This window comes from Strongylocentrotus purpuratus, unplaced genomic scaffold (assembly GCF_000002235.5).
Source record: "Strongylocentrotus purpuratus isolate Spur 01 unplaced genomic scaffold, Spur_5.0 spur5_scaffold_19, whole genome shotgun sequence".
Taxonomy (NCBI): domain Eukaryota; kingdom Metazoa; phylum Echinodermata; class Echinoidea; order Camarodonta; family Strongylocentrotidae; genus Strongylocentrotus; species Strongylocentrotus purpuratus.
The window spans coordinates 14737-41555 of NW_022145604.1; the positions used below are offsets into that span (position 1 = coordinate 14737).

General features: G+C 34.4%; 1 protein-coding gene across 4 annotated transcripts; it reads left to right on the forward strand.

Moving 5' to 3' along the window:
• The first annotated feature begins 11453 nt into the window (after positions 1 to 11453).
• On the forward strand, positions 11454 to 26818 carry LOC115925935. Of its 4 annotated transcripts, XR_004064869.1 has the most exons (7): positions 11454 to 11586; positions 12408 to 21979; positions 22574 to 22831; positions 24608 to 24809; positions 25048 to 25296; positions 25822 to 26001; positions 26408 to 26457. XR_004064869.1 is itself a non-coding variant. In XM_030989979.1 (5 exons), the coding sequence occupies exons 2-5, from the start codon at positions 12946 to 12948 to the stop codon at positions 26490 to 26492; spliced, it is 9579 nt and encodes a 3192-aa protein (XP_030845839.1). In that variant the 5' UTR covers positions 11461 to 11586; positions 12408 to 12945; the 3' UTR covers positions 26493 to 26818. The 4 variants fall into 4 exon arrangements, 1 of the variants encoding a protein (XP_030845839.1); XR_004064870.1 differs by lacking the exon at positions 25822 to 26001; XR_004064871.1 differs by lacking the exon at positions 22574 to 22831 and having other exon boundaries at positions 12408 to 13337.
• The last annotated feature ends 1 nt before the right edge of the window (position 26819 follows it).

A 26819-nucleotide genomic window follows, 5' to 3' on the forward strand; every position in this document is an offset into this window, starting at 1 on the left:
TTTTACATGGTCAATATCCACTTTTTATCATTTTGATGAAGACATCATAGTGAAAATTGCGACTAAAGGCGACATGTCAGAAGTTTCTTAATTTACGTGCAATGCTTATAGAAGGTGAATTTCGTTTACATCATGAATGTACAGTACATGACATTGTTCTTTGAACAGTATCTCGCTTATTCTTGCGCTATTTTATACCAAACTTTGGTATGTTGTAGCCTGCCCGATGGGCTATAGGCAATGTGCCTTTTGTTTTTTGATCAGATATTATTATGTCGAAATTTACAATTCAAAGTTGAAATTGCAATTTTGATAATATGTCACGTATGTCCGAACTGTGAAATTTAAATGTTAGCAGTGTTTTTATATTCAACTATGGAGAAAAAAAAAGTTTTTAGACTACACTATTGAAACTGACTGCTTTTTTTTTTTTTTTTTGAGGGGGGTGGGGGGGGGGGTTGTTACAGCAGGCAGCCAGTGAAAACGAATTTGTTTAATCCAATTATTTTAATTTAAGCATCACTTTAAGCAAAAAAATTATTCCTTGCCTATTTTTCATGATTGAGGTGTCATATGAAAGGGCAAAAGCTGATTTTCTCTTTCAAATTTAGATACCGTGCGGCAAATGACTTTTTGTTCTCTTTTTTCAAATTGATTTTAATCACTCATGCGTGAAATATGCATTATATGAGTTGCTAAGCTTTACAAATATATGTCATTTATTCATTATAATTGTGATTAAGTTGTGATAAAACGTCAATGATTCTCGGTTTCGTTTTTTCTGGGACGCACTGTATAGTTGTTTGTAATTACTGTATCTCTGTAAATATTGATTGTTTTTCAACCAATTTTTGATATGTTGTAGCCAAGATAATTTTCTACGTGGTCAATATCCACTTTTTGTCATTTTGATGAAGACATCATAGTGAAAATTGCGACTAAAGGCGACATGTCAGAAGTTTCTTAATTTACGTGCAATGCTTATAGAAGGTGAATTTCGTTTACATCATGAATGTACAGTACATGACATTGTTCTTTGAACAGTATCTCGCTTATTCTTGCTCTATTTTATACCAAACTTTGGTATGTTATAGCCTGCCCGATGGGCTATAGGCAATGTGCCTTTTGTTTTTTGATCAGATATTATTATGTCGAAATTTACAATTCAAAGTTGAAATTGCAATTTTGATAATATGTCACGTATGTCCGAACTGTGAAATTTAAATGTTAGCAGTGTTTTTATATTCAATTATGGAGAAAAAAAGTTTTTAGACTACACTATTGAAACTGACTGCATTTTTTTTTTTTTTTTACAGGGGGGGGGGGGGGGCGGAGGGGTAATAACGTACATAACATTAACTCCAGGGAGCTTCGCCGCCAAAGGCGTCGGGTCTCCAGAGACTGCGTTGGAAATGATTCAAACGGCAGCGGGTTGGGTCACATTTTTTTTTAATGTAAAAAAATGTGGTAATTACAATTTTGACTTGCAATGTTTTTCGTCTTTTTGAGGCGTCTTTTCAACCACTTAAAATTGTGGAATCTAACCTTTTCTTTTTTGGCCTTAAAATGAGACATATATTAACTTATAAAATCATGCATTGTATCACTTTATTATTGGTTTGTTATGATTATTATGGTTAATAATCATTTAATTGTTGAAATATTTCTTTATACAGGGTATATTAAAATTAAGAAACAGTGTAAAAAATTAAAATTAAAATATAATATCTCGAATTGATTGAGGGATGTTTATTTTATACTGAACAAAGTGATACTTGTAGTTCAAATTTATTTCAATGATACAAGAAAAAGAAATATTTTTTGCGGGACCATTTATTAAACTTAAATTTTATATATCTAATTGCAATTGCAACTGCAGATTAGGTAACAATTGTGTAAGAAATCGCACATCTTTTGCATGCCTTTTTTTTTTTTTAGTGGTCAACTGCTTTGAATTGATTTTTTTATTTTTATAAAAAATAACATTAATGCATTTGTATAAACTTGCATCTGTACAATTTTGTTATAGATTTATTATTGATTTTGTAAAAAAAAAAAAATTATGAAACAATATGAGTTTGTTACATAATGTGTTAAATGACATCATGTTTTACATCACTGAACAATTTTAAGAGAAACTTTGCCATAAAATAATGGCAAATTTGAACTCCCAACACTTTAGAGGGGCTTTAATCTTGTGAAATCTCAATGCATGTAAATACGATCGTAATAAGGTTATGAATATATTGACAATTGTAACTGTAATAGTGTATATGTTGATTGTAATCTACCGGTATTCATTTGTGTATTTTTTTTTAACAAAGTGATATAACCATTATTTCTGTTTTATTCAAATATAATAAAAAGTCTGAACATAACAATACTTGGTTTACATTGTATCGTTTAAAAACAGTGGATTTATAAATTTAGTAATAAGTTACAGTAGAAAAAAACATTAAAAAAACTTGTCACGGTTTAAATTATGTAGGGCAGAGGGAGACAGAGCAAGAGAATAAGAGAGAGGGAGGGAGGCAAGAGAGAGAGGGGGTGAAAGAGCATAGAGATAGATAGATGTAGAGACAGACCCCCCCCCCCCAAAAAAAAAAGAGGGACAGAACAAGAGAGAAGAGAGATGCAATTGAGAACAATGCCTTTAATATTGCTAGCACAAATGGGCTCTTAAATACTGATCATAACAGTGTTAGCAATAATCAAAAACAATAATGTTCATAAATACGATGACGATATTAGTGATAATGATGACCATGATTAAGAGTGGCACAGCGCCCCTTAGGTAGGCTGTTCGATAGAGGATTGTTATTTAAATGATAACTGTTACCGGTAACTATTACTAAACAAGCTCAAATTTTTGCTTGATTGCAGAGATATACTTCGACGCACTAAATACGCAACAATGATGTCATTAGAGCTGATTATGACTAATAAGGACTATATCTAAACTGAGTTACGGCTAATTCGACCGTGCCCAGGGGCGGCCGAGCGATTTCCAAAGTGGGGGGGGGGGGGGGCACCAACAAAAAAGGGCACTTTCTGGAAAAAAAAGGGCACCTACATTGGGAAATCTCAAAGCGAAAATATACAATTTTTTTGACATTAATTGGTATATACCCCTACATTGTGATTACATAATCAGGGAGGATTTCATTATTTGTTTCTCTTCATACATCATACAAGATATTGCTTAAGCATCATATTGTACAGTTGGGTATGATGTCTGACTATGCATTGACGAGCGAGCGAAGCGAGCGAGAACATTTTTAAAGATCTGTGAGGTCGCAGTGCGAAAAATAACGTCTTCTATAGAGGAAAAAAGCCAATCGTGATGGGGTTATAAGCACATTTTCATAACGGAAGACTGAAAAGACCTTTGATAAGTAACATAATTATATCATCTTTAAATGCGAGCGAGCGCAGCGAGCGAACTTTGGGGGAAATTGTTCTTAGTCGCTTTAAATAAGGGGCACGTTTAATGATTACATGAAAAGGGGGCAATTATCGAAAGGGATAAGACACTTATTAAAAAAGAAAAGGAGCACGTGTCAAAGTACAAAGGATAATTATAAGAGGTGAAAATGAGGCATTTTTTCACCTGAAAAGAGGCACTCACCAGTGATGAAAAAGAGGCGTTTACGAAAATGGGAAATAGGCATTTGTTGATGGAAAAGGGGCACCCATCAGATTTTGATAGGGGCATTTATAAGTAAAAGGGGCACGTGTCATTATTAAAAGGGGAATTATCAGAGGTGAAAAGGGGCACTTATGAAAATGTAAAAGGGGCACTTATAATAAAGGAAAATGTGCATTTGTTGAATGAGAAGGGGGCACTTATTAAAAAGGAGAAGGGGTAGTTAAGGGGAAGGAGCTCTCTCTTTTTAATGGGGGCACTTATCATAAGGAAAAGGGGCACTTATTAAAAAATAAAAGGGGCACATATTAAAATGAAAGGTGTGCTCATCCGAGTTTAAAAAAGGGGTAGTTATTAAAAGGAGAAGGGGCACTTTTTACAAAGGAAAAAAGGGGCAGTTGTCAGAGTAAAAGGAGCACCTCTCAGTTTTGAATAGGGCAATTATCAGAGGTGAAGGGGGCACTTATCAAAACTGAAAAGGGGCACTTTTCGTACCTGAAAAGAGGCACTTACTAGAGATTAAAAATGGCACTAATTATTGAAGATAATTTCAAGATTTATGAGAATTGAAAAAGGACACTTATTGCAAAGGAAAATGGGAACATGTCAAAGGAAAAGAGGCACGTGTCAAAAATAAAAAGGGCACTCGTCAGAGGTGAAAAGGGGGGAAGGGGCACGTTTACTAAGTAATAGGGGCACTTGTCAAAGTAAAAGGGGCATTTTTCCTATGTAAAAGGGGCACTCGTTACAAAATAAAAGGGGCACTTTTGGGGTATCTGAAAAAGTGGGGGGGGGGCGCTGTGCCCCCCCCCCCCTGCCCCCGGGAGGGCCGCCTCTGACCGTGCCGTATTGATAGATCTACTGCCGTTTGAATAACGTTTTGACGCACTATGGATGTGGATGCTTTCATGCATGTGTCGATCATCTGTCAAGTCTTGAGCAATTAAATATGCAAATAAATTATTTAAATATTGTTTTATATTAAGTCATGTACACAGTGATTTATTTAGTCCTGATTTAATATAAAACATGAGTTAGATATTAAATTTTTACCCATCCATAGCAATAATCCAACATCTATAAGATGTTATAGAAATAGAAATGGTTGTTAGTATGCATGGCAGTAAAAAGCCAAACGATAAAAAAATTCTCAAATTTTTCTTGATTTAATTTGTATACATGTAATAAACTATTAAATGAGACACTGACATGATACAGAGACAAAGGGGATCGAGAGACTATATACAAAAAGAGAAGCAGAGACAGAGTTAAAATTGTAGATTAAAACAAATATTTTTAAATATTGATTTGTCCTTTAAATACACCGTATAGAAAAATTGTGTTTTTCCATGTGCTGTAAATCGAGCTTGCAAAGGTAAGCATTTGGTTGCTCTTGTAATTGTATAAAATCTCTGTTTTTATAGTCTATGTATTATTAAATGATCGTGAATCAATTCATATTTGTACGTAGAAAATTCGGTCACCACTCATTCACTATGCATAGCGGTTTATTGTGTCATTATGACTTTTGACTTTTTTTTCCACATGTTGCACCCCAATAAATTAGTGCAAATGATGCGCAGGTACTGTAGGCCTAGCGCCTAGATGCTGAGTATGAGTGGGTCGGTAAGAATTGTGTGGCGTGCCGTAGTTGAGCTGAGGGTGTTTCAGACGGTTTCAGACCAGGCCAAAGTTACCGTGTGCAACACAATTCCACCGACCCACAAAATGCGTATCATGTGCAGAATACCCTACCAAGGCTACCACAGTGTTAGTCTTTATAGATTAGTCATATAGATCTAGGCCTAGTCTATACAGATTGTGATTTTAATGTTTGCGATAATGTTGATGCAGGTATTGCAGATTGGGTGCTAGTTTAGAAGTTTAAAACTAGCCAAAATTTGACCTGTAAATCAATGTAACTCTGGCGGGAGTTGGGGAAAACTCGGCCCAGGTACAAAAACGGTCAGTTTTTGGACGTTTAGGTTTAGGGTTAGGGTTAGGGTTAGGGTAAAATGACAAAAAATGACAGTTTTTGCAGCTGGGCGCGGGCCGAGTTGGGTGCTAGTGTAGAAAGTTCTGTATCCATTTTTTTAGCAGTTTCATATCCATTCTTAGCAAAGGAAATTTAGCCCAATTTTTTACTAATTTTAATTAGGCCTAATAGGGTCTAGGTCTAACTGAGACATAGATCTAGTATATCACATTTTCCACCTGAATTTGGATCACATCCGACATCGGGAAACCTCCGTTTAAGGTGTCAATGTTGTCGCTCAGTACCGTCTCTACGCTATAGCTTTGCAACTCAAACTGAAGCTATCAGTCCAAAATTATGCAAACTTTTTATCCCCCAAAACTTGACTTACCCATGCCTTTACCCACGTTACATACATGATTTGTGAGATTTTGCGATTTTGCGTGAAATCGCTGTGGAAACACACAGTGACAAACCGTGTCTGGCGGATCATCAGAGCGCGTGAAGCCTCAATCACCACTGCAGCGTGATTGGTTGAAAAATACTTTGAGATACGCATATACAATAATATGTTTATTCCGCGCTGTACATAACAATGACAAATGTACGTCACAATAGAATAGCGTGGAATCCTGTGTAGATCTGAATCCATGATCGAGGTCAAAGGTTGAATCTTGACTTCCGATTAACACGGTATTTGCCTGACTTGGAACACGGAATCTGGGCGAATCGGAATGCTGCGCTCTGTGGAAACAGATTGGTTTAATACCGTGTCATCGCGACACGGTATTTCAATTCCAGAAAAGATAATCCGTATTTCACTTTTTTCCTGTGGAAACATGCTGAATATAAAAAAACAATTATTGGATAGTGAGGCAATGATGTCACAGACTCATGAGTTACATGTACAGTAGTTGCCAATTTGTCTTGTGATTTTCAGAGTTTTTTATGTTATTAAGAATTCATAATAAATTAGTTATCCGATTTTGCTCAAACTGTTTTTGATTGCTTTTATTGAAAGCAAGTTATTTTGGAGTGGACTTGCCCTTTAAAGCCTGTCTGTACTAGTTTGGCCAGGGGGATTAGAGTTTCCTGCAAGGTCACTGACAGGTGGTTATCTCAGCATATCAGCTCTTAATTACCATAGGAAAAAGGGGATCATGGGGGACCAACAGGCACCAATTAGGCATTGTTTGCTGTATAGAGGGCCCATGTAGCTATAAGTAGTGCAGTGAGGCTTTAAAGGACAAATCCACTCTAAAAAAATTAATTACTTTCCATAGAAGCAGAAAAATCAGACAAACCAATCAAAAAAAATTAGAGCAAAATCAGACAACTAATAAGAAAGTTATGAATTTTCTACAAAGGTAGCTTGGTACAAAGCAGTGGCATTAAACATAAAGACCAGTTTGGGAAATGCCATCCTCATAAAATAAAATGAAAGCTCTTATTACCAATCATGTAAAAGAATATGTTTTGACTAATGCGTGGAAAAAAAACACGGGGGCTCAGGGTGAAATAGCCCCCGAAATGCCCAAAAGAGCCCCCAAAAATCAGAAAAGAACCCCCTTAAATTTGCATAGAGTTCAATGCAAAACAAATTTTAGAACGTTATTTTCATGCAGGCAAGGTTGAAATGCAGGCAAGGTTGAAAAGTAGCCCCCGAAAAATAAATATTAATTTTTTCCCTGTTGCTGAGAAACTGTCTACTATTTGATATATTTGATAAAGTATTATATCTGTTTGGACCTGATAGATATAACGCACGTGTCACACACGTGTGTAGGAAGGTAGTCCCATATACATCTTTCTGTGTACAGTGCTTGTAACTTTATCAAAACTGGGCTAAATTTCTTATCATTTTGATGATTCTAGAACCTTGCAAGTTGCAGTACATACCAATACTTATATGCTAGATGATCAACCTTTACTGATCGATTCCACAACGTTTTTTTTACAATGCAATCGCATGACCATAAATGGTCTTTATCTTTAATGGACACGTTGTAACGCAAATTGTACAATTGTTTTTTTAATTTTAATTGTTCCATTGAGGTAAAACCATATATGATTAGGAGTCAGGACACAGATTTACTAATTTTTTCTACAGCTGTACTACTGTACCTTGATTGCTATTAATATTACAAAATAAATGTCATCAGGGCATGTCAAATTACAAGTTTTCATCTCTAGTTCTCATGAACTATTATGTACTTTGCTTACTGGACGCATTCTTTCATGCCACTAAATTTGTGCTAAGCTACCAGCTAAATAAAACTTGAGTAGTCTGACATTAATCAATATAATTTACAATGTTGTGTTTATTTTTATCAATCTCATCAAATGATCTCTATGATTTTTGTCATTAATGTACTGTAATAGACCTACATGTATATCATTACATTTTGCTAAATGTTTTTTTGTTTTTTTTCTTTTTCTCCTTTTGCATCAATGAATACAACGTGTGTGGCGTTAACCTTATCGTGTTGAATGCTGCTATTATACAGGTAAGAGACTGCTGTTTTATTTTTTTATTTTAATATTGTGGAACAGGTACGGTAAAATTGGTTTATTTAATAATATTGTATGTGTGCAACGAGAAGGATGTAACTCAGAATTAATGCCCTTCTGGCTCTGAACAGATGTGGTGTGGGAGAGTTTTTTTTTACAACATATTTGGAATAAGAACATATTTATTTTTGAATATTATTAACTGACATTTCTGACCACTTCCCAGTATATTGTATTTGTGATATGGCTAATCACAAATGTACCTGTGAAACTGACTTTTTTACACATGATTTAAAGAAAAATAATATTAGAATTTGTTTGCATTTGCTGTATTCAAGGTAAATGGTATCTATCCAGTGATGTAAATAATATTTATGATAGCTTTGTTTTTAAATTCACAAAACTATAACTCGTGTTTCCCTGTGAAATTAATGTGTATGAAATATAAGCGTAAAAATAAACCTTGGATTACAAATAAAATTATAAAGTTGAGTAAGAAAATATGTGACTATATAAGTTGTATGTTAAAAATAGGTCTAAGCCTTCGCTTTACATGGGTTTTCGACACATTTTGTAACTATATTCTGACCAACATTATGCCATGATCTACAGTAAATGCCCTTTTTTTAAAATGTGCAAATTGTTATGTATAAAGAACAGCATAATGGACATGCCAGCTGCAATGCATACCAATGTAATGCACATGCTAATGTAATGTACATGCCAATGTAATATACATACCAGCCAGTGACAATAAGACAATAACTCTCAGGTAAAGCACATATGTTATAGTGTATCAGAGATACAACACAAATCAAATATAGGACTATTTGGGAAATGAATTTTGAGATGAACATTGTTTTATTCTCGAAAACAAAAATAATATTTACTTTGAATGCTTTCGACTTAATAGTTTTTCATAATTTGAAATATTTATTTTGTTTTAGTTTGGCTCCCGCTTAATTTTGTTTATTTTTTTCTTTATCTATACATCTCTTAAAACCCTATTTTGATATGAGGTTGCTGATTTATTGAATTTTTGTACGCATATTTGATTTTTTTGTTTGTAATGAAAAGAGCTAAATGAATGACAGAGATTAAAACAAAATCGTAATTTATCACAATCAACTCTCTCTCTCTTTTTATCTATTTATCTATCTATCTCTGTCTCTGTCTCTCTGTCTCTCTCTTTCTCTCTCTCTTTCTCCCTCGTTCCCCTCCCTCTCTGAATATGTCAGCAATTTCGTAAAATTGGAATTGTGCTTCAGTGTAATTTATTTCCGCATCGCGCTGTTCTTTTGTTTTGTTGTTTTTGTTAAAAGGGTGTGGCTAAAAAGGAGTTAATCACCGTAGTCTTGGTAGTCCTTTATTTATTAAAAAAAATAAATGATATTTAAAATATAGTAATTCAATACATGTTACGAAACAATAAGGAAAAAAGTGCAAACAAAAACACAACAGTTGAGGTGGACAATGATGAGAAACATAGGCACACTAAAACAATACCAATATGTATAAAACAAATGACTGTGATTCGGGGGCAATACACAAATGATAGCAATCAACAATAAAAAGCTAGTCATGCCACCACCCCCCTTTTTGGCTGTGACAGGAAATCGATAATGGTAATATATCATGTTAATAGAACACATATAAAAACAAATAAGGCAAAACATTTGTAAATCTATATCTGCCTTTTACTTTTTTCAATGTGGGAGGGGATCATGATTATTCAAATAGAACTGCCATCTGAAGAAAAAAAAAGCCGTTGTGTGCCTTATCATATTATCATCTTACCACTATTACCTAAATATATTTTATAAAATAAAATGACACACAAATCCCATTTATCAGGATAACCATTGAACATCTAGACTGGTTTTGGTCAAATCCCTTGTGAGAATTCAATTTATTTGTTTTCGTCTCCATTTGTGTTTTCGCTCAACCTATCGTGTCAATAAAACTTTGTTAATCCTTGTTTCATGATCAGTTTTGTAAATGGTATGTACATGTACAATGTATATATGAAATGAAGATGATGATGATGATGATGATGAATTGATGATGCTTACAATATTGTAATAAAGTAGTAATGGTAATACAAATTATTTTCTTCATCTTGCACTCGCTTTTTTTTATTGCCAGAAAACTTGCATTTTTTTTTTCAACAATGGTAGCTACTGAACAATGGTAGTTACTTCTTTACATTTATTTGTTCCTCTTAGGGTGGGGTCCGATCCAGGCAGCTGAGATAGGCGTTTTATAAAAGAGGAGATCCATACATGAATGATTCGCTAAATTGGTCAAGTTGATAAAATGAAAAGGGTATAGTCAGAGTTCCGGCACTGGTAATTACAGGGGAGAAGAATTACCAAGTCCTTTTATAAATGCGTACTTATATACTACACAGTTGAGGGTAAGCTTGGTAATTTGTGGGCAAGTGAAACGCGGCATATAGCAAATTTTATTTAAAAGGAATAGTCCTAGGTCTTTATGAATAGGCCTACTATAGGCCTAATAATATTATTATATGAATAACTACAATACATCTATGAAAATGTAAGGAAAACAACGCCCTCTCATATTGCTCAGCGAAAATAATCCAATCACTGATCCGTCTCCAGCTGTACCGGTATTTCAAGGGCTTTTTTTTCGATCCGAACACTAACTTAGGGTAAAGTTGAAATGATATCACTTTTTTTCCACGTAACGTAATTTTTTTTTAATAGATGAAATGAATGAATATATCTAAATAATACTTTAAACAACTTTAGCACATAATAGCTTATGATAAGCTGGAAAAATATTGGGGATACATTTCGGCTTCTGTAGAAACCCGTCGTCACAGACTTAAAAAGTTGCTCGTCTTCTGTAGAATCCCGTCGTCTCCAAAGTGTTAAATATGCGATTTTTTTGTTTTTGTTGATAACTTTAATGTTTGACAGATTTTAATCAAATTCGAAATAAAGGTACATAATATCAAAACACAGCCTAAGTTCAATTTTTGAGTATGTAGGTCAAGTGTCATAGCTCATTAAATATACGAATCTGGTTTTTGTTTGATAACTTTAGTAACGTTTAGCGGATTTTAATAAAATTTGATATGAAGGTCATGGTATCAAAATACAGCCTAAGTTTGATCTCGGAGTATGTAGGTCAAAGGAGAAAAGTCATACATGTAGCTCATTAAATAAGCAAAAACACCTAATTATATCTGTAAAAATGTGGTCAACTTCCTTGCCTACTAATATAATAGTATAGCCCCAATGGAGGTAACTTGTTTTGATGTATATGTAGGCCATTTGTACCCTGCGAGGGGATGCTACGCTTTGCGTTGACTTGTTTAAATAAATATTTTGGTCATGTTTTACTTTTTACTTTGTTATTTTTCTTTTGAAGACTGATGGCATCAATTGAGTGATTTGGACTTTAGGAGAAGCAAAGTTTCTGGAGAGTAGGTTTATTTTAATGCTACATTCCATGATTCTTTTATAAATTACCCAACCTGTTTTACTGACAGATTTTCATCGCTATTAGATGATATATTTATATGATTTTTGCCATATTTATTTTTGAATATTATTAACTGACATTTCTGACCACTTCCCAGTATATTGTATTTGTGATATGGCTATTCACAAATGTACCTGTGAAACTGACTTTTTTAAACATGATTTAAAGAAAAATAATATTAGAATTTGTTTGCATTTGCTGTATTCAAGGTAAATGGTATCTATCTAGTGATGTAAATAATATTTATGATAGCTTTGTTTTTAAATTCACAAAACTATAACTCGTGTTTCCCTGTGAAATTAATGTGTATGAAATATAAGCGTAAAAATAAACCTTGGATTACAAATAAAATTATAAAGTTGAGTAAGAAAATATGTGACTATATAAGTTGTATATTAAAAATCCTAATGATTATAGAAAAGAAATATATAGGAAAATTTGTAATAAATCAAATAATAAGATTAAGATTGAGATAAAGAAATATTTAAAGAAAAGTCTCGAAGAAAACATGGAATATTATTAATAAAGCAATGGGAAAAAATGTAAGATAACTAACATTCAAGAGATTAAAAAAGTGATAATTGATTAGAATGACTTAGAAAATTATGAAATGTTTATGTGACATGATTGTAGATGGGAATGTATGATACAGTATTTAAAATTATGTACATTTTGTCTGTAATTCAAATGAAACTTTGTACAACTGATCATTGCAAGATTTACATGTCATATTCTAATTTTATGGTTCTTTTCTTTTCCTAGGCGGAGACTTTTACATTCCTTTCATTCTCATTGAGCTTGTTGGCGGACTGAACAATTCCATTTCATCTTCACCCATATTCCCTTCCCAACTGTCTTCAGACGTATATTCATCATTCACTTTTCTTTATCTCAGAAAGATCCTGCTCTCCGAAGAGAGTGTACCACAGCTGTCTCTTGTAGACCGTATTGGCTGTGTCTTTTATCCATTTCATCCCATTTCATCTTCACACTTGCAAAAACAAATGAAAAATTTACAAAAGCAATTATGAGAACATTATTATATATTCATGCAGAAGCATTCTATACCTAATCACAGAAGTCTTAAATGTTTGCTACAGAAGAAGTCCTACTTTTTACTTGTGATACTTTATATTACTGAATTTTCTAAATTTCACAAATCTTCTCTTATTCTACAAACTTTCTAAATCTATTCTTAATCACAAAAGTTATTCCTACAAGATCTCTAAATCTATTTTATACTAAGCTGTCTGAACTTTTCTAACCTATTTCATATTACTGAATTTTATATTTCTTAATTATGGAACTTGAAATTGATCAATTCAAGGAAGTGATGAAAGAGATTGTAGATATGCTATATACATGCGATCCGCATAATGAAGAATGTTGTGTCTGTAAAAATACAATTGAAGAAAGTGAAAACAAAGCTACTTGTGAGAGCTGCAATGAACATTATCATGTAACATGTATGGGCTTTTTGTGTCAAGATCTAGTAAATGAGCAAAGATTAATCTGGATATGTTCATATTGTGGAAATAACAACATTGCACATCGACTATTTGATAAAGTATGTATCCCCTCTCATATCAATAGATACCAGCCTCTCGAGACAGTGGATGAAGTATTCAATGATGATGTGCTCCTCTTAACCAAGCAAAATGACAAACACAAGAAATGCAGATCAAAGAAAAGGTATTTTAAGAAATGCAAGAAAATCATTATAGAGCCAGGAAATCAAAGTGTAAAAGTAATGAAATCAAGTGAGTTTGACACGCATGAACATGATCATCTAGTCACTCAAAGAGATTCCCCCAAACAACGTGATCAAGTGCATAGCGAAGAAGTAGGCAGTAATGAATGGATGAAAGTGAAATCAAAAAAGGCAAAGATGTTGGAAAAGATCCAAGACAGAATATCACATTCAACAGCAAAAAGTGACAGTGGAACAGGTCAGAAAAAGAGAATCATAAATGGTGTTGTTTTAGAACCTGGAGTAACGTACATTGGCAAAGCAATGAAATCTTTCTACGAAAGACGAAAAAGTAAAAAATCAAAACGCAAAGTAGACATCAAACTAAACAGAGATGTAGAATGTCAGAATGTATTGGAAAATAATGTTCAAATGTACGCAGAAAAATTGCTAAATGAATACTCAAAGTGTGTGCAATCACCAAAATCTATGATGTCCCATGAAACGAAACTCTACAAAGAAAATAACATGAAGCAAAAACAATCTTGGGCTGATGTAGTAGGCCATGTACAAAATGAAATAATACAGGAACATTCTATTGTTGGCAGTGCGACATGCAGTCATGTTTTTTTAAAACAATATAAGGGCAAAGAACAGAGCACATTTCGAGTATGTGGTGGTGCAAAACCAAATGATAAAGGAAAAGTATGTGACGGAAAGACTGAAAACGCGGGTGAAGTAAAGGTGGATAAAGATTGTAAGCAACATGTGGACAAGTCTATTCCTATGAAAATGTTTGAAATGAAACATGATAGTACATTTCATAAACAGTCAGTCAACACCTCTAATGTAAATTTAGAAGAGAAGCAAATACCAAATGAGAACATGTCAAATATGGAACAAAATACACTTGTGCAATGTGTTGCCCTGGGCAATTTTCATCAAGGAAATGCTAGATTTGGATTTTATTCTGGAAAGCAATGTGTTTCTAACAGTTTTGCTGCTATTTTATACAGTAAAATTACAGATGTTTCCCAATGGCAAAAACAAGATCTTGACAAGGTATTGAATTATGGTAATGAGTTGTATAGATTTATTCAGCTTAGTTCTGCAATAAATGAAGATTTCTTATTGATATCTGAGTTACCTGATCAATTAGAAGCTTTTGATGTCCATTTTAAGATGCAATGTTCTCAGAGTGTTGTGGGTATAATTTGTGGAGATGAATCTTTTTTAAGTCATTTTAATGCAGTAACATTAAAAGATGCTCTCCATCAGGAATTAGATAGACATGATGCATGCTTTTGTACATTTGGTGGCCAAACATTTGCAATCATATCCACACAAGAACAATATTTTATTTTTGATTCACATTCAAGAGATAGGCATGGACTTATGACAGATGGTGGGACCAGTGTCATTCTATGTTCATCAAACTGGGAAGGTGTGTACGATCATATTTTGAAATTAGCTGAATCTATGGGTATCAATAGAAACCAGACTGAATTTGAACTTACAGGTATAATTGTGAATCTTATCAATTCAAGCGAGATTACTGTGACAGAACATGGTGATAATGGTCATGTTGCAAAAGATGAACAGGACTGTATAAATGTAGTTGAAGGTAATGATGGATTTTTCTTGCCAACAGATAGAACTGACAAAAGTAATAGATGTGTTCCCACAAATGTGCCTGATTCTATTGAAATCAATGAAGATGACTGCAATATTATTGATACTGAAAATGATCGGAATGATTGCAGATATTTCGCAAGCAGTTTTTCGACAGATATGTCTGATTGTATTGAAATAGATGATGATGAGGATGACTGCATAATAATTGATGCAGAGCATGATACAAATTATTGCAAAGATTTGTTTAGTGGTGCTCCCTCAGATAGGCCTGATTCTATCAATATAGATGATGTTGATGATGATGACTGCATGGTAATTGATACAGAATACATTACAAATAACTACAAATATTTTCCAGTCCATTCAAGTGAAAAGAAAAAAATGTGTGCTAGATTTAATATTACAGATACATGTATCAGTTCGAAATCAGATATCGACACGTGCATTAATATTGGTACTCCTGCTATTATTTCAAATATTACCGGCGATGGAAATTGTTTTTACCGGGCAATCTCTCTTTTTCTGACAGGGAAGGAAGGCAATCACAAATTTCTGAGGCAAAAGTGTATCCAACATTTGCTGGAAAACTCGCACTTATTTGCTGGTTGTTTAAGATATGAATTTGTATCAGTTAAAGACTATGTTAGTAAAAATAAGCCAGACATCAATGGTGAATGGGCCACAGAGGTAGAAATTGCTGTCATGGCCCATCTGCTTGAAACAGACATATTAATATTTAGTGATATTTATTTAAAGTGGAGACTATATTCATGGAATAACCCTGGACGCATTGTACATGATTCAAATATGGGCATTTATCTATTACATGTTAAAGGGGTACATTTTGATTATGTTGAATCTGTTAATTGTATTGATTTGGTTACAGACGAAGGAAAAAAAACAAAGGAAGTTACATGTAATAAAAAGAGATCTATTAATAGTGAAATGCTTAAAGACAAAAGTAAACTATCCAAACAATATGCATCTTGTGCAACAAAAGATGAAATTGAAGAAACGTTTATGCCAAGTCTAAGCGGAAAAAGTGAAGACATGTTTATGTCCAAAAGAAAGAGAAAAGGTGACACAATTCATGAAAGTGTAAAGTGTGCTAAGTCGAAAAAGATGTCTTTTCCAAAAATGCATAGATATTGCAAAACAAAAGAACCAAAACTGGAAAACGATGAGAGGGATAAAAAATCAGCTTCTAAAATTACAAGTTATCCATCAGACAATTGTAATACTATGAATAGAGGTGTTGCTGATGTTTTAAATAAAGGAAACGTGTTCATTGGAAATGACCCTTTAAAGATACGGAATGAAAAAATTGTATTGAAAAAAGTGTCAATTAGACTTGTACGTTTATCTGAATCTGAAATAAAGAATCTTTCATTTGATTTATTGAAAGGTATAAAGAAAACACAATCTAGTGCTAACTTTCAAGGTACAAATATTCCAGTAAAAGGGTCTACAATTGAATTTCCTCAAAAACAAATTAAAAAAGAAAACAAGAAAAGCAAATATAAGCAGTCCTTAAAAAAACGACAACAATTAGCTAAAGAAAGGATGAAAGCAAAACGAAAACAAATTAATGATCATGATGCATACGAAGATGTACAAAACAATGAGAATTATGTAAATGACATGGATGGTTGCAAATTCAAAAGAGATTTCAGTGATGTAAAAAAGACAAAAATGAAACATAAGTATCACTGTAACAAAACTTTCAGAGATGAAAAGAAGAAAAAGATTAAACAGAAGTATCTGTCTGAAGAATCTTTCAGAGATGAACACAAGCAAAAAATAAAGCATAAGTATGAGTCTAATATATTGTTTAGAGATGAACACAAGAAGAAAATAAAATTGAAATATGAGTCTAATGAATCCTTTAGAGATGAACATAAGAAAAAAATGAAACAAAAAATAAAACATGACTATCAGTCTAATAAATCCTTTAGAGATGAACACAAGAAAAAAATGAAACAAAAAATAAAACATGACTATCAGTCTAATATGTTGTTTAGAGATGAGCACAAGAAGAAAATAAAATTAAAATATGAGTCTAATACATTATTTAGAGATGAACACAAACAAAAAATAAAACATAAGTATCACTCTAACCAGCATTATAGGCAGAGACTCGCAGAAAAAAATAAAGAACGTGCTGGACTTAAGAAAATGAGTTTCAAAAAATTAGAAAATGTACTACGAAATTTCAGAAATGTTATTTCTCATGGACCAGAATATGTCTGTTGTGTATGCCTAAAATTGCTTTTTCAAAGTCAAGTCTTAAAATGCATTAAGCAAAATTACCAAAACAAAACGTGTATGAATGAGTCCTATTTACACATTTGCAATTCACACTGTAATGAAAACTGTCAATTGGCGCACTCATCTCGTGGACATTTATGGATATGCTTTACATGCCACAGAAAATTGTTGACGAATAAATTACCGGCTGAGGCTAGTGTTAACAGTTTGCAATTGCATGAGATTCCAGAAGAATTGAAGGACTTGAATAATTTAGAGCAACATTTAATTGCACGTAACATCAGTTTTTTCAAATTAATTCGTTTACCTAAGGGAGGTCAAAATGCAGTTCATGGACCAGTTGTTTGTGTGCCTTCGAATACAATGAAAACTGTAAATATGCTACCTCCACCAGAAAGAGAAGATCAATTGATCCGTGTGAAATTGAAAAGGAAAATATCTTATAAGGGCCATCATGAGTATAAATTTGTTAATAAAAATAAGGTGCTAAATGGGTTGCACTATTTGAAAAAAAACAATAAGTGGTATTCTGATATAAGTATCAATGAAAACTGGAATAATTCGTTGTCAGGAGAAATGTGTAGTGCAGAAACAAACGACAATGACGATTCAATTCAAAACTTTGAAGAACAGGAAAATGATGACCAAGAAGCAAGGTTAAATGGAATTCAACTTGATACCTGCTTGCAACCAGTTGATATTGGACAAGAAATCCTGGATCAACATTTTGATGATATTTTCTGTTGTGCTCCATGTGAAGGCAACAATCCCATAGCACTTCTTAGAGATGAAAGCAATGAACCTAAATCTTTTCCTGTATTATTTCCAAAAGGTCAACCAACTTATCATGATTTCAGAAGTGTACGGGTGACCCTTGGAAGATATCTTCAAAATAGGCTAATGCACGTAGATAATCGCTTTGCTAAAAGTACAGATTTTATTTTTTATGCTCAGTGCATTTATGAAATTCAACAAGTTTTGTCCGGTGTTTCAATTGCATTGAGAAAAACATCAAGTAAAAGTGATACTGATGCACCAATCACTATCAAAGATTTAAAACAAATTGACAAAGTTCAGGACATATTAAAATCAGATAGAGGGTTTCGCTTTCTGAAACAGATAAGAGGTTCTCCTCCATATTGGTCTGCCACACAAAAAGATTTATTAGCCATGGTGAGACAGCTTGGTATACCTACATGGTTTGCAAGTTTCTCGGCAGCAGACATGAGATGGCCTGAAGTATTAAATACTTTATTAATGGAAAGAGGTGATAAACGAAAAATCAATGACCTAGATTGGACAGATAAATGTGAACTTTTAAAGTCGAATCCAGTGACTGTTGCAAGGATGTTTGACAAAAGATTTCACACTTTTTTGAAAAATGTTATTTTGTCTGAAGCACATCCCATTGGTCATGTAATAGATTATTTTTATCGTGTTGAATTCCAACAGCGAGGATCTCCACACACACATTGTTTATTCTGGGTAAAGGATGCACCAGAGCATGGATATAGTTCAGATGAGGAAGTAGTTTCCTTCATTGATAAATACATTTCTTGCAAGATACCATCCGAACAAGAAGATCCAGAACTCCATGAAATAATCACTCATGTGCAGCAGCATAGCAAAAAGCATTCAAAATCTTGTAAAAAGAAGGGAAAAACATGTCGGTTCAATTTTCCAAGACCACCATCTGATAGAACATGTGTACTTTATCCCAAAGAGGGTAATCCCGATGAAATTGATAGTGCAAAACAATTATTAGAATCTATCAAAAACGCTGTAAATCAGGAAAATAATTACACTAATGTCTCGGACCTTTTTAAAGATTGTAACACAACACAGACTGAATTTGAAACTGCAACTAGGTTATTAGCTAAACAAGAAATTTTGATCAAGAAAAGAGACCCCAAAGATGTATGGATAAATCAGTACAATCCTTTTCTACTGAGAGCATGGAATGCAAATATGGACTTACAATTTGTTATGGATGTTTATGCATGTGTTAGATATATTGTATCATACATTTCAAAATCAGAGAGAGAAATGGGAATGCTCTTAAGCCATGCTCAATCTGAAATAAATGAGGGAAATCATGATGCAAGAAAAAGTATCAGACAGCTCGGAAATGTCTACATGCAAAATCGAGAAGTATCTGCACAGGAGAGTGTGTATCGTGTATGTTCCCTTCGATTAAAAGAGTGTTCACGAAAAGTCGAATTTATTCCGGTTGGTCCAAATCCTGTTAGAATGAGTTTACCTTTACATGTTATTCAAAGTAGACCTGACGATAATGATGATGATAGGAGTCCATGGATGGCAAATAAACTTGATCGATATAAAGCTAGACCTAATGGAAGTGAATTTGACACTATGTGTCTTGCAAAATTCTGTGCATGCTACAGAATACTAACTGCATCGCAAGTGAAAGGCACTAAAACATCACCATATTTATTTGAATTGAAAAATAATTCGGGATACATTCAGAAACGAACAAGGTCTAGTGTTGCTGTCGTAAGATATCCACGATTTTCTAAAATACTTTCTCCAGAAAAATATTACCTCAGTATATTGCAACTTTTCCTGCCATTTAGTAATGATGAGCAGTTAAAACCACCACAGTTTGAGACATATCAGGAATTTTATAAAACAGGTAATGTCAAACTACAGGGAGGCAATTTGGAAAGTGTAAAATCAATAGTAGACAAACATTGTAAAGAGTACGAAAGAAATTCAAGAGCCATTGAACAAGCTGAACTTTTCATGGACAAATTTGGTTCTCCAGAAGATGCGTGGGCTCTTTTATGTCCTGAAAGTGAAAAAGAAAGACTAGAAAATCCTAAGAACAAAGTTGAAATGGATGAACCAGAATGTGAATTGGACATTCCAGATTTCAAACATGAAAAAAAGAATGAAACTTCTAGTGTGGAATTTCGAAGCCATGGAATTTCAAAACATGAATCAAATAGTTTGATTCGATGTTTAAACAATGAGCAAAAAGAAATCTTTTACAAAATTAGACAATGGTGCTTAGAGAAAGTGAATGGTACAGAAAGTCAACCTTTTCATGTACTTATTAGTGGTGGTGCAGGAACAGGAAAATCTTATTTAATAAAATGTATATACCACGAAGCTGTACGCATACTTGGTAAAATGATGGTTAATCCTGATGACATTTCAATCTTGAAAGTTGCACCAACTGGCATAGCTGCATTCAATATAGATGGATCTACAATTCACAGTGCACTCTCAGTTCCAATCAACGCCAAATTTCCTTATCGACCACTTGGTGAAGAAAGAATTAACACCCTTCGTAATAAGCTTGGACAGTTGCAAATTTTGATCATAGATGAAATTTCCATGGTAGATTCCAAATTGTTGTACTACATACACGGTCGATTAAGACAAATTAAGCAATCACGCACTGATTGTCCATTCGGTAACGTTTCGGTATTGGCAGTTGGAGATTTTTATCAATTACCACCTGTGAAAGGAACACCCTTGTATAAGGAATCGGTAGAACAATCGCTGTGGTCTGAAAATTTCAAAAAGGTAGAACTGGTTGAAATAATGAGACAAAAGGAAGATTTGGCATTTGCTCTACTCTTGAATAGATTGAGAGTTAAGGAAAAGAAAGACACTTTATCAGATGCAGATTTATCCATCCTTACCTCTCGTGAAACTGGTGAAGAATGTGAAGAAGATATGCACATCTATTCAACTAATAAACAAGTAAATGAATGGAATAGCAGAATGTTGCACAGCAAATGTGAAGATATTATATGTGTTAAAGCTGAAGACAGAAATAACAGCAAGGATAATGACGAAATATGTACCGAACCATGTAAATCTGGTCAAAGTTCTTTGCCTCGCAATCTGTCAATTGCTTTGAATGCCAGGGTGATGCTTTTAAAAAATATTGATACCAATATAGGTTTGACAAATGGATGTATAGGTACAGTTGCAGAAATAGTAAAACGAAACAACGAATCCAAGCCATACTGCATCAGTGTAAAATTTGATAGCCAGAAAATTGGCATTCAATCGATCAAAATGTATGAAGAATCAATGGGTAAAAATTACACAAGAAAGCAATTTCCCCTCAAACTGGCTTATGCTTGCACGGTTCACAAAGTACAAGGCATGACTTTAAATAAAGTAGTAGTATCACTGAAAAAAATATTTGCATCTGGACATAGCTATGTAGGCCTGAGTCGTGTAACTTCTTTATCTGGACTTACCATTGAAGATTTTCATCCAAAAGTTATATACTGTGATCCAAAGATTAAAAAACACCTTAATGATATGACCAATTTCTTGGAAACTTCTATAGCAGAGGAAACATATGATGATGGTTTATGCATAATGTTGCACAATATTCAAGGATTAAAACAACATTATGTAGACTTACAATGCAATCCAACATTCCTGAATTCTGATATTATTTGTTTGACTGAAACATGGCTATCGGATAAGGATGATGCTTTTGAAATATGCTTAGCTCATTTCAAATTGTATCATCAATCAAGATATAACTCTTATTCTATCACAAGTGACTCAAGGCAACAGTTCAAGGACCAGTCACATGGAGGTGTTGCAGTTTATAGCAAGAATGAATTTTCAAGCAGACTTGATATAAAGATTGATAATCTAGAGTTTATTGCTTTTCTTATAACCTGTCCTGTTTCTGTTGTCATTGCAGTTGTTTATCGCCCTCCGACATACAGAATGAAAGACTTCTGTGAGTGTTTGAATAACTTATTAGAAGAGCTACATAAAGTGGGTACAAAATGTATTGTAATGGGCGACTTCAATGATAACTTATTAAAACAGTCATCTAGAATACAAGACTTGATGTGTAATCATGGCTATACACAACATGTAAAGCAATCAACCACTGAAGGTGATACTTTGATTGACCATGTATACAGCAAAGGTCTACCGTTGGTTGAAACACAAGTGATTCCTATTTATTATAGTTACCATGAAGCAATTAAAATAAAGCTCTTTCACATTTGACATTTTAGATATTTCAATCGTATCACAAGGTGATCCTTAGCTGTTAATCTAAACTACTCCAGACTTTATTTTGTTGAAGATTAAGATTAGGGTTGGTATTGAGTTCAAGGTTAGTTTTTTTAACTAAGTGAGCATTAGATATAGTGTTTGGTCCTGAGCTGAATTCGGGATTTGGTTGATGTAGAAAATTTGACCACGGACTATCTGTAATCATCTTTGGAGCATTTTCACTTTCTCTGATTGAAGCTTTCTCAGACCTAATCTTCATTACATTAATAAATAAAAGTTAAACTGAATTCGACCTCCACCACAAAAGGCAGCGACACTACCGCCCCAGAGATCACGTTTTGTCCCTGTAACGTCTTCGTCCAGGCTGCGTCCTGTGCCAGCAGTGCCACGGCCTCCTGGGACGCCTCTACAGCTACGGACGCCTCAGAACCCATCACAGCAGTCAGTAACTTCTCGCCTGGTGATTCCTTTGATGTTAGCACTTATCTGGTCATCTATTACCTTATCGATAACGCTAGTTTCTACTCGACATGCAGCTTTAAAGTCACTGTCACTTCAAGTGGAGGTCAGTGATTTTCTTTTAATTATCAGGTGGGCTGTATCTAATACAGACCACCTTATATTTTTGTTAAAATCGCCTTTATTTATTTATTTATTTATTTATTTTTCTTATTTCGACCCACTTTTTTGTGTGCAAGATGATTTGAAAATGGCTCAATCAAATATCTTAAAATTTAACACACATATGTATAGGCATATTCACAAAACACAGCAAATTTTTGACTGATGACGTCATCTAGGCGCTATTTTATGAAATTTTTTGAAAATCAACTCGTGATCATATCTTCATAACCAAATATAATTTCTCATTCATATTTATCATGATTAAGGTCAATATCAGTCCGGTCAAATTCAGGTCAAAAAACGCGCGAGTGTGCGTACGTCCGCGCATCAATACGCGCGCAAAAATTTTAAATGCTCAAAATCGTCTTAAATTATTTTTGCATACGTTTCAGGTCATTTTAAGCATTTCATAAAAAATTGCGCGCGCGTTGTCGCGCGTAACACCATTACAAAACATAGAATCGCCATTTTTTTTCTTTCATGATATTTCTCATATTTTTTCAAGGAATTTGATACCATGTTTATCTCTTTATGACCATTAATAACAAGATGAGCGTCAATTCAAGATAAATGACAGTGCGCGCGAGCGCTTTTAATACATAGCATATATGGGAAAAAACATGCCTATACAAAATTCATTATAGCTCTTTGGAATGAACCGTGACCTTCAATTTTTTTTCATATTTGGATAGAGTATGAGTCGGAGATATGATTCCATGTCTCATTTGGCCATTAAGTGTATCGTGACATCATCATAATGACCTTCGAACTAAAACTAGGAATTTGCATATTATGACGTCAGCATATTTATGGAAAATTGATTGTATCTCTGTATATTGATCAATTTTCTTCCAAATTTCGATATGTTGTAGCTATGATAATTTTCTACATGTTTAATAATAACCATTTTTCATTTTGATGACGTCATTAGAGTGAAAATTTCGATTAAAGGCCTTTTGTCAAAAGTGACATAATTTGCATGTTATGCCTATAGAAGGTGATTTTAATTCACGTTATGAATCTACATGATATTGTTTTTTAAGAATTTCTAAGCAGTATGTCGCTTATTTTTGCTCTATTTTGTCTCAAATTTTAGTTGACCAGCCCACCTATACTTGTTCCAAACAAGTATTATATGTCTAGTTTTTGTTTGTTTTTGATTTGTTTTGGGAGTGTAAGACATTATTGTGAAATCTTGCTTTGAAAAAAATACTTGCTTTAACTGACCCATTTATGTATAGAGTACCAAGGTGTGACGTCATACTAGCCAAGTTGTCAAGGTTGCTGGTTACAAACAATTTGTGCTAAACCATGATGTGGTGATCACACCGGTGCCAAACACTGACTTTGCCCTGCTCTAGCTTGTTGTGTGAATGATTGTGCCTTGAACCTCATTGACGGGCTCTGTTTAAAACCAGTAACCCGGACGACAAGTGAACATGACGTTAACACTTTACTCTATTACAGCAATTGTTTGGTTCAAATTTTTTCTGCATATAAACATGTTGCTATGTTTGGCATTTGTCTGTGTTTCATGAGCAGATTAGAATTGTAAAAATGTAGGTAGTGAAATGATTCAAATTTGTACCAAATCTGAGAAGATGAATGTACACTGTATCTCTGGATAGAGGAAGCAACTTATATTTTTTGAAAATGGAGGCTGCATGTACATATTCCCTATCTCTGACATCATTTTCATCCAATTTCTTTGTCACAGTGGTCATCGACAGAGAGAACCCCGTCCTGACCAGCTGTTTAACCGACATCGTCGCCAATGCCAGCCCTGGTACCTCGACCCCGGTGGTTTTATGGCTGGCTCCTGTGGCATCAGACAACTCAGACTCCGTTTCCCTGACGGTCAATCAACTACAAGGCAGTTCCATTGCTGTTGGATCTACTGAGGTCACCTACACAGCTAGGTATGGATTGTTAGAAAGACAGAGCTAAGCTGTGTTATTGGTAGAAGTTGCAAGGGGAGAAATAACGAGGGTACTGACTAGAACTATTTTATATTTTGGGTACCATAGGAATTTTTGTTATCAGTCTTCTCTTTGAATGTCCTGATTTAGACCTATGCTCAGTACAGATCGGGAGAAAAGTGTATAAAGGTGATATGTCATTTAAAGAGATATTCTTGCTTCATTATGATTCATCAAGGAACGATTTATCCAGGAACAGATGGCACCCGACCATCCTTCCTCAACTGGCCAAGCAACATTGACGAGACCGTCCCCTTCGGTAGCAGCCCAACTACCGTCAGCTGGACCGAGCCCATTGGTGTAGCCAGCGTTGCGGCCCCACAGAGCTCTGGATTTTTCTTTGCCGTGGAATACACTTACATGGTGTACATCGCCACAGACCCAAGCGGCAACTTCAAAGGCTGCTCTTTCTCTGTCACCGTCACAGGTAGGTGGAAACTTGTGTTAAAAGAGATTGTGGTTGAAAGGGAGTAAAGATACAAGCAAAAATGTTGATGTTTTAGAAAACTCAAATACATACACGCGTTCAAGTGTACCAATCGCCTGAAGAAAAACAAATCTTGAGTATCATTGGAATATATAAGATCAGCCGAACAAAAATTTCTAGGTATTTTACAAAATAATGGAGTATGACTATTAAGATAATAAAGGGTAACAAACAAACCAATATAACAGAGTGAGCAAGGAACTGAAGTCATTTTGCGTTACAGTTGCGTCTTTTCTACCCCTACAATTCGCTAAGCTACCTTTTCATAATTCTAAACTTCAACTCTGGACCAATGAAACCTAACACTAGAAGCTAACTGAAATCAGAATCGTCTTTGATTTTCATTTTGTACCTATCGTTAAGTGCAAAATAGCATGTGTGACAAACGAGCGAAGATCGTATATAACTAAAGTGTTGAAAATAAGCTCTAAATATCATTCTAATAAACTTGTTTATTTTCCTAAGACAACACAGCCCCAGTCACCTCCAACTGCCCTACTTCCTAGACTATCACCTGGACCGAAACCCATCTTTACTGATAGCTCAGGTGTGGTCACCAGCAACTTCAACTCCGGCTCCTCTTTCCCTACCGTCACTTACACCACAACGTTGGATAATGTTCCTTTAATATCGTTGTCAATCTTGGTACGTAGGCTTCTATTAAATGCACAGACTGCAATAATAAAATCTGGGCCCTGCTTTTATGAATTTAGGAGCACTCGTATTAGTAAACTCTACTCCATAACATGTTCAGCAAGAGGCTATTAATCTGCCTGTAAAATGTATTGCAACTCCTCTCTGTATGCCAAAAATATGTAAGTTAGCATAGGTATAGATCATTAGAAAGACAGAGCCATGCAGTGTTATTGGTAGGAGTTGCAAGGGGACAAATATAGAGGGTACTGACTAAAATGGAACAATAGGAATTTTTCTTATCAGTCTTCTCCTTGAATGTCCTAATTAAGACCTATGCTCAGTACAGATCAGGGGAAAAGTGTAAAGACGATATGCCATTTAAAGAGATATTCTTGCTTCATTATGATTTATCAAGGAACGATTTATCCAGGAACGGATGGCACCCGACCATCCTTCCTCAACTGGCCAAGCAACATCGACGGGACCGTCCCCTTCGGTAGCAGCCCAACTACCGTCAGCTGGACCGAGCCCATTGGTGTAGCCAGCGTTGCGGCCCCACAGAGCTCTGGGTCTTTCTTTGTCGTGGAATACGCTAACATGCCAAAAATATGTAAGTTAGCATAGGTATAGATCATTAGAAAGACAGAGCCATGCAGTGTTATTGGTAGGAGTTGCAAATGGACAAATATCGAGGGTACTGACTAAAATGGTACCATAGGAATTTTTCTTATCAGTCTTCTCTTTGAATGTCCTGATTTAGACCTATGCTCAGTACAGATCAGGGGAAAAGTGTAAAGGTTATATGCCATTTAAAGAGATATTCTTGC

What these genes read in the sequence shown, in the direction of transcription:
- LOC115925935 (XM_030989979.1), top strand. Translation starts at nt 12,946, where the DNA reads ATGGAACTTGAAATTGATCAATTCAAGGAAGTGATGAAAGAGATTGTA. An exon ending in CACTGTCACTTCAAGTGGAG is followed by an intron (nt 22,832 to 24,607) that starts GTCAGTGATTTT and finishes TCTTTGTCACAG; the next exon opens with TGGTCATCGACAGAGAGAAC. An exon ending in GAGGTCACCTACACAGCTAG is followed by an intron (nt 24,810 to 26,407) that starts GTATGGATTGTT and finishes TGATTTATCAAG; the next exon opens with GAACGATTTATCCAGGAACG.